The sequence below is a fragment of the Toxoplasma gondii genome, chromosome XII (assembly GCF_000006565.2).
Source record: "Toxoplasma gondii ME49 chromosome XII, whole genome shotgun sequence".
Lineage (NCBI taxonomy): Eukaryota > Apicomplexa > Conoidasida > Eucoccidiorida > Sarcocystidae > Toxoplasma > Toxoplasma gondii.
The window spans coordinates 1,569,971-1,578,624 of NC_031480.1; the positions used below are offsets into that span (position 1 = coordinate 1,569,971).

Consider the following 8,654-nt stretch of genomic DNA (forward strand, 5'->3'; position numbering starts at 1 on the left):
GGTCAGAACCGAATGCAGTACGACCGAACGTCCACAGGCACGATACCAGGAAAGGGACGGTTTTCGTGTAGTGTCCATCATCTCGAAAGTTTCCGAACGATTCCGGTGGTGAAAGCTGGCACGTCTTTGCACGGGGCGCGGCTGTCTTCCGCACAGAGAAGAGTTGGTAAGCGCAGAGGCAGGAGGTGCCGCCGGGGTTGCTCGTCTTCTGAGCGGAGCAGCATCTACAAGCTGTGGGGGGGAACCAGAATTATGGAAGACACGTGCCGCCCTCCACCTTCCACTCTGAAGCAGTCGCGTCTTGCACCGCGAGAGACAGCAAACATCTCCACCGCTGGGGAATAAATTAGGAGCCTACACTGTTGGAGACCGAAATCTGCATTTACATATCACCGATTCACGACACCTCTCTCTAGCAAGGCACGTTCCATTTTGCCGTGGAAGCGTGGAGCAGTGCAAGGGGGAGCCGAAGGTCCCCCAGGGAAAACAGCCGCACGGTGTTCGGTGTGTGGCCGAGCCGAAGAAGTGAACAGAAGGTACCAAGTGCAGTCTTTCCACGGACAGGCAATAGGTGGCTGGTTTCTTCACGCTAGACATACATAGGACAGAGGGTTATCCGCGGTTCGTGTCGACACGGACACGGCATTCAGAGGTAGAACGGAAGCAGCACAGGAGATTGCTCGTTGCTTTGCAGCGGTGTAGCGAGACACCAGCCTCGAAACGATAACAAAGGATTTGGACTGGGTTCTCAAATTAGTGACCGCTAGAGACTCGCTATCAAAAAACTGGAGCGACGAAAGAGCCACATTTCTCACAGTTTTTTCTTATCCATGGCCTCGTCCATGCTTCGTTTTGGCTGTTCTGCTAACATGGCAACCCAACTCTTTGGCGTAAAGCTGAGGCGTTTGTGCTCGTTCGAGAGTGCGAGGCCTCTCAGACATGAAAGGTCGAAGAAGCCGACGCTCGTCGAGCGGTCGTCACGGCTGTAAAAAAACAGGGTTTCTTTCCACATCTTTCGACGTGCCTCATCTGCCTACATGTATTTCTCGTGCAGAGCTGTCAAATCCAGAGAGGGTTACGAGACACGTTCTTAAACACAGGGCACTGAACCTCGTTAGATAGGCTGTCCAAAGCCTCCTGGTTCAGTACCCGCATGCCGACAAAGTAACTTGCCATTGAATAAACGCCGCGGTCAAGCTCTTAACAGTACGTTACCCCCAGTTCGTTTTCCGGAGTACCGCATGGCCACTTAGCATGTGACGAAGGCGCTGGTCAGTTTGTGTTGCCTGGCCATTCCATTTGCTCTTGGGGAATCAACACGGCGGCTCTAGCCAGGCCGACAAAGTGATTCAACTCTAGGTAGCCTTTCTCTAAGGTCTAAGCTGTTGCCCTGCAGTCAACCAGAAAGCAAGCTCCAAAGACAACGAACGAGGCGTCGGGTCTGTTGCTGTGTTGCGATGTTAAGCCCCCATTTTCTACATGAACGGCTTCTGGCGGAAAAACTGTATTCGTGCTCCAACAATTAACCCACGCAGCCGTGAAAAAATAAAAACGTTGAATATTCGACCTGTTCGAAGCCTCAGGTGTCTCTTTTTGGTCACAGCATAAGCTTTCCCCGTTCACTTCCCTCCAGATAAGTCCACGGTTGTACGGAGCAAGAGACCGGTTCAGAAGAGAGACGGGTCGAACAACAGTGTCCCGAAAAATTGTCTCACCCCGTTACAAAGTCGGGGAACTTCTTATGGCAAAAAAAGGAGGCTGCTGTCAAACAGTCGAAAAGCTAGGCGCTCTGTCCCATCCAGAACTCGTCTGGATCAGGCTCTTGGATTTTTCTGTGAACCTTCCCTCCAGTTGCACTTCCTCGTTCCGTTGTTTGCATCTTTTGTTTGTTCTCGTTCCTGTTTTCAGTTCGACCTCGTGAATTGCCCTTCGCCCGACTCTGTTTTTCCTGGTTTGATCGCTCCTTCTGCTGGCGCTGGAATTCGGGGCACTCTATTTGAAGATGGTAAATCGACCCACAAGTGTGGCACGACCCCCCTTGAGGGTATTTGCCTGGAGCAACAAGAGGGAAAAAGCGGAAATGTGCATTGCTTGGATCTGTTGACAACTGCACTGGAATGCACATCAAAATGATTTGGCACTGTGGGATCCGGACTGGGTCCACCACGCGATAAACTCGAAATGGATTGGCTGGCATATGTCACACAAAAAATTATCGATGACCGTTCAGAATAATTGATCATCACCGTTAACTCATTTTCAATGAAGTCAACGGATCAATGCACTGGTCCTGTTTCGCTTCCGCCAGTCTTTCTATGTGCATGTCTCTGAAAACTCGTAGCCGGATACGTTCTTCCGCCTCACTGATGCTCTATCAGCAGAAGACATCGGCGACACATCTTTTGAGTGACACGCAACGCCCCTTCTTTGCAATACCATGCAGTAACTTTAAAATAACCAATTTTTCCATCCCTTACCTGTTTTCGATTTAGGACAACCAGAAGACAAGTGTCCTTTTTCGCCACAGATGAAGCACAATGCGAACGGTAGCGCTCCGTGCTGTTGACAACCAAAACAACAAACGTAAAGGAATGTCGCATGCTGCACAAGCACGTGTTTCGGCCACAGCTCTCCTTTCCGTCATCTCGCGTCAGACGTCACGCTGCCTGTCTGACCTGGCTATGAAATAGAGGTGTTGGTTTCATGGCATTGTACCTGTTCCACCTGAGGCTGACCCGAGCTCCACAAAAAACATCTCCGGTCCATTTTTTATAATTTGTACGGCACAAAGCATTAGAAAATCCTGCTGAACCTACTGGTTTCCGTTTTTTCTTGCAATTCTTTAGCGTGTGATCTGTCGCTCCACAGTTGAAGCAAATGCCGCTCATGAGCGGTCCCGCTTTGGCGTCACTTTGCTTCGCGACATTCTCCGCGGCAGAAGACCCTGTGGCGCTGGATTGGGCGAGAGGGCAATTCTCCAACACGTGACCCTTCTCTCTGCCTGTGGACGATGCAACTCATGCAACACAGCAAGAAACAAAATCTTCGCCTCACTTCCCCAGCTACAAAAATCGATGTGATGTTCGCTTTGCAGCCTGGGGTGTCACGTTGACCTCAACCTAAAAAAACGACTCCCGTCCATCCCAGTCCCGATGCGGCAGCTTCTTGAATGCATTTCGGCCATGCTACTGCAGAGAACGAACAGACCTCGATAGCTAGGGCTTCTCGAATCCCGAGAGTGTTCGGGACAAGCATCACCACATACGTCCCTAATGCAGCATTTCCCACGGCAAACGCCAGTGTGAGTATTCTGGATGCAGCTGTTGAGAAACCGCGAATAGCAGCTCAGCATAACTTGAGCAAGGTCGGACAGACGCACAGGGCCTGTGTCCTCTCAAAAACATTGCCGAATACTCTAGCAGCAGTTCAGAGCATCAAGTCACGATAGTGAGCACAAGAAAAAAAACGAACGGTAACTATCTTGAATTTCAAGACTTCATCAAGTATACTGTATAAATAATCTTTTTTTTATTTGATTGCAAACTTGAAGTAAAATCCTGAGCACCAAATATTATAATATTGAAAATAATGTCTCCAGTTATCCGTTCGATCCCCTTGGTATTGTTGAATACCCCAAGCGACACCGGCATGCATCACGTAAAGATCGAATTATTCTCTCATTTTACTCGATTTGCGATACATTTGCTGTATGACCATAGATTAGCGGCTAAAGCGTTGCGGGGGGAGTAACATAGCTGTTACTCTGTCATCCCCCTAAATAGTTAACTCCTTGGCGGCTACGAGTGAAGCGAGAACTGGAAACATTTGCGTGGCTTCGTTCAAACTTACATCGCAGGCAGATTTTGTTCAACTTTTTCTTCTGTGAACCGGTGAGTTTCTTCGACGCCAGATGTGGCTTCTGGGTGCCCTTGGTTGAATCGCGTTTGCTCGCCAGGTTCTTTGATTTCCCCTTTCCTCCCTGTTTGGCTTGTTGAGCAGCCTTGAGCTTCTTCTTCGACTTCTCGAGCTGCCCCCCCACCTTGATTTCGCCTCGCTCAGCCTTGGCCAGGAGAGCAAGACGCGCCCGAAGTCTCTTCTGCCTAGACTTGGTCATTTCACTGCGATTCTCAAGCTCCGCCACCAGTTCCGCCATCCTTTCTCTCACTTGTTCTATAGTCCAACATTCTCTTCGTTTCCGCTTCTTCCTCATGACGGGTTTGTCTTTCACACCGGCCGACCCTGCAGCGTCCGCCTCCTCCGAAGTAACTGACTGATCGTCATTTCCCAAGTCAGCCACGTCGCTGTCTCTGCCTTCTGCCGCCTGAGGAAAGTCCCCTTCGTTCTCCTCGCCTTGACTGTCGTTGTCATGAGAAGTCAGTTGCTTCTCTTTGCGCCGTCCTGATTCAGACTTCCTGCTCGCGCCCTTCGGAGAGGCTGAGCGATGAGTTTTCTCGTTTGTCCGTCTGCCCACGCATTTCTTCTTCAGCCTCACTCCATCTGCAGCAGATGCATCGTCCGTACTTTTAGGATCAGACGGGGTATCAATCTCAGACTGCCTTCGCCGTTTCTTATTTCCATTACCTGTTGCGAAAGGGAAATGCCGGGCAGAGTCACAGGACCCACTCAGAGTTCGTGCCATCTTGGTTCCCCGCGGCGAGCTACTAACTAAACCGCATTTCCATACAATCCTGCTGGCAAATAAAGCGATTTAAATTTAGCGTAGATTTCTCGCTACCGCATGCAAACCCTTTGTCTGGAAGTTCGTCGGTCAGCCCCAGCCGCGTTCCAGGCGCCGATTGGGGAGCTTCGATGATAGTCCAAAGAAAAAAGATCTGACTGCAGTCTCAGCCACAATGTCTTGAATGACAACAACTGCCTTGATCTGGACAAGATACAAAATAGTTTCTGATGGATGTGGCTTAGATCGCAGACGTGACCTTCAAGGTTTTAGGCCAGAGATTTTTCGCTTAGTTTCGATGGCGACGAAAAAACGAGCGCATGCTCTTTGAGTACCCCGCCCGCCGCGCCCCCGCACAGCCGGCGGCCAAGTTTCTGTGCAGTCGCAGTGATCAATGCACCAAGGAAAAAGGGTGATTAAAGAAAGTAGCCACCAGGATAGTGATAAAGAATGAATTCGTTCTGTTGAAACACCCACTTGCGCGTCTCGTTAGCAGTTGGTGACAGGGCAGTTTTCTCTATCCACCGCGAGGCAGTTTTTTTTTGCAGAAAGTTTATGCCGCTAGTAGCAGTCGCGTAATTGTTCAGCCACTTTAGCAAAATCAAGGAAACATTTGGTAGCGAATTGATGTAACTGGCTACGCCGTGTCCCGCGTTTCGGCTTCTACTTGGTTCGTCTCCTTGATTTCCAAGAGGAACCCTTCTGGTGATGTGTTTTCTCAGTTAGCTACCGGAGCCAGGTCACCGGTTTAATACACGGGGCCACACCACTTTGCCGTATGAAAAAGACGAGGACATGAGGGCATCGTAAACGGTGTTGCTCTCTTCATAACTGAACTGGCCACTCTACACGCAGCTACAGTTTGAGTTCAAGCGAAGTTCAGAAGTATCTCGAAAGACAAATCATTCTGTTCTCACGGTTCACTACCGCATCTGTTCTCAGGGCATAGAAGAGGCATTCTCAAGATTCGTCTTTGTCTGTGTGTAGTAGCTGTTCTGTCGCGGCGGCACCTTGGAGGATGTCATGCCGCAACAGAGAAATTCGACAACTACACAGTGGCTTTAGCTACGTCGCCGAATTCGGTGCATGTGAGACGTTGCTGGCTGGTGCACCGAAGAATAAGCTTTCTCCGTGGAAACAACTATGCTTGCCACTCTCAAAAACTCCTCTCCGACTAGGATCGACTCCGTCATGAGCTTGAATAACGTCGCGGTGGGCTTGCAGCATCTTGAAAAGTCTTTTCTCTGAAAAAAGATGGTAAGAAATAGTCACAAACCGCATCAACATCGCTCAACAGTGACGGAACCATTGTCATCTAGTAAAAGGACCTTGCATCCGCATACAGAAAACCTCTTCATCAGGGCCTGGAAACATATCGTGAGGCTGCGCAAGCTGTGTGTCGACTCATATCAACGTTAATGATTGAAGAAACGTTGAGTGTCTTGTAATGTGATAGATCTTCGCGCGGTGGGTCACTGTATGTGTATCACATTTGAGCAGCGCCGCGTGCCAAAGGATAAGCATATCCTGGCAAAGTTGTTTCACAAAATACACATGTTGCTCCCGGAGTAGCTTTTGGAAGACCACAGTGCACACTCACGTGCCTTGCGAATGGGCTGAAGCGACACAGTGTCCCACGAAATATCTAGTGCACACAGGAGGTAGAGTCGAAGAGGATCCGACCAACAGTTTGACTATTCAAGAGCTGAAAGTTTACCACAACATTAGGGGGAGACAGCCTTGACGTGCTTTCGTAGGCTGAAAGGAGGGCGCCCGCTAGTCGCTGTGTGGACTTCTGAAATTCATTCTTATGACGATACGTAAGGTGGTCCTATGACTTTTGTCTGCTGGGCGACGGAATGCAAGGTCCCAGTAGATCTAGTTGCACCAACACAGCCGATACAGTCTACTTCATTTGGAAAGGGGTGGGCGTCTTCCGGTGTCGGACAGGGGATCCAAGCCTCCAGTAGAACTTAGTGGTCGCTGTGGACAGTCGCACCTATCAGAGAATGTTCAGTGCTATCCTGACTTGTATATTGACGGCGAATTCACGTTACGGTACCACTTCAGTATATGCGATCTCTGTGGCTGGCAACCAGCCCATTTCGCTTGTCCCGTCCTTCGGGGACTCAAACGACAACTAAATTTCCTTGAACTTTCACTACATAACGCGGACTGCAGGGTCGAGCAAAAGTGACTGCCTTCGACTTCCTCGGGAGGAAACCTGAGGACCCAATCACCTGAAAGCCACCCCTCGAGTTCCAGAGTTGAAGGGAGAGAAACTGGTTCGTCCCCTGTTTATCACCGGCACCATATTCGGTGTGGATGTATGAAACAGTGAAGCCGTCCGATGTTGGAGTCCCCGACGACAGCGCCATTCACCGTGCAGTAACATGCACCTATGATCTAGGAATTGGCACTGCGTCACTTTGCGGACAGGTGACTTCAGCAGCGATGATACCGTCTCACCGACGCCGTCAACAATATCGACAGGGGTGTTTTTAACCAGGAGTGTTAAGTATTTTCTCAGCATCGTACACACTTCCGAGTAGTTGGCTGATTGACAGGAAGTTGCTCAGCTGCACATCGTTGGCTTTGTGTAGACTGTTGCATCGACGGAGGGTGCATGTGCCCCGGCTCGCTCGGCTGCAATATTAAGCACCACGGGTTGACCCTGTAACAGCAGACATCGCATGCGTGTGCAGGCTTCTTGGAGGGTCGAGAACCCCTGTGTGCCGAGAAGGTGTTTGAGGTGTTTTCAGTTGCTTTGCTGCGTTGACAATATACATATAGATTTCCTAGTATTACGTTCTTTGTGCTTACTGCAGAAGCGATGGTGCCCCGATCCCCGACAGTGGGCTCTGGGCCTTCGGCTTGACGAGCTTCTAGCGTCGGCGCCCCGTGCGTCTTTCTTTCCCTGTCTCTCCGACACACCTTGGTTTTATCTCCGCTGCTCCATCGCCTGGCCTTGCTGTCCATCTCCAGTTCTTGATGGGGTCTTTCTTTCGGCGTTGTGTTTCCGTTTAAGCTGCTAGGTCTGCGGCCTCGAACTCCCGAACCCTTGATCGCATCACCGTGTGCCGGGTGGGTCGGCCTCCACCTGCAACTCATCTTCGGCATGTGGATACTGTAGCATTTGCCTAGTCCCGCTTTAAAGTCGCATTAAATCAAATATTTACCCACCAATCTCCAATATCTTCTGCGGCTCAGTGAACTTTTTCTTCCAGAAGCACGCTTTGTCAACGTGTTTCGTGCCGTTGGCTTTCTATCCCCAATTGCTATAAACCTGGATAATCGCAAACTCGCATTTGATTTCTCCCTGGAATAGGTGAGCTGGAAGCTCGTGGGTCTTCTCCTCAGTCGTGTTTTGAATGCCTCTGTCTACCGGGTCCAAGTTCTAGAATCAATGCTTGCGCACCAACGCCGTCGAGGTTTTCTCTGTTAAACGTCTAATGCCCAGAACGGTATCTGCTGGCGGTATCAATGGGGGCCCGCGCCGTGTGGTCAGCTGGCAGCGACGCGGGTCGCACATGGCTTTTACGTGCAGGACCTGTCTGCGCTTTGCTCGTTCTAAGTCTCTGTTCCTTCCTCTTTCTCGTCTGCAAATCCAGTGCAGAAGCACGGGCAACGACTCCGGTGTCGGAGCCAAGAGAAGGTAAAACTCTTATGTCTCTTTGCCCACAGTGTTACGGCACACGGGGATTCAGACATCCCGAAACTGACTTGCGCTCGTAAGCCCGTATAGTACTACCAGGTTGCCGTCTCATCTGCGGGACAGAACCACATGCTGTAACGTTTACTCGCTGGCACCTAAAGGGATGCTGAATACTGGATAGATGCATGTCTTGGGAACTAGAGTGTACCACAAATGAAACAGTCTCAACTCGCAGCTTGGCTGTACCCCCTCACGGTCATACCACGCTCCCCCGTATCGTGGTCGGCTGCGTGAGTGGCAAAACTTGTGGCGACTGAGAAA

General features: G+C 50.3%; 2 protein-coding genes across 2 annotated transcripts; both read right to left on the minus strand.

The window, feature by feature from the left end:
* Positions 1-1,553: 1,553 nt before the first annotated feature.
* TGME49_218358 (zinc knuckle domain-containing protein) lies at positions 1,554-4,907 on the minus strand. The gene is made up of 4 exons (XM_018779811.1): positions 3,850-4,907; positions 2,817-3,001; positions 2,478-2,559; positions 1,554-2,052 (listed from the first exon to the last, which is right to left on the minus strand). Exons 1-4 carry the CDS (start codon positions 4,637-4,639, stop codon positions 1,781-1,783), a joined length of 1,329 nt encoding a protein of 442 aa, XP_018634834.1. The 5' UTR covers positions 4,640-4,907; the 3' UTR covers positions 1,554-1,780.
* Positions 4,908-6,657: 1,750 nt separating this feature from the next.
* On the minus strand, positions 6,658-8,246 carry TGME49_218350 (hypothetical protein). The gene has a single exon (XM_002370582.2). It carries the CDS (start codon positions 7,796-7,798, stop codon positions 7,205-7,207), a length of 594 nt encoding a protein of 197 aa, XP_002370623.1. The 5' UTR covers positions 7,799-8,246; the 3' UTR covers positions 6,658-7,204.
* Between the last annotated feature and the right edge of the window lie 408 nt (positions 8,247-8,654).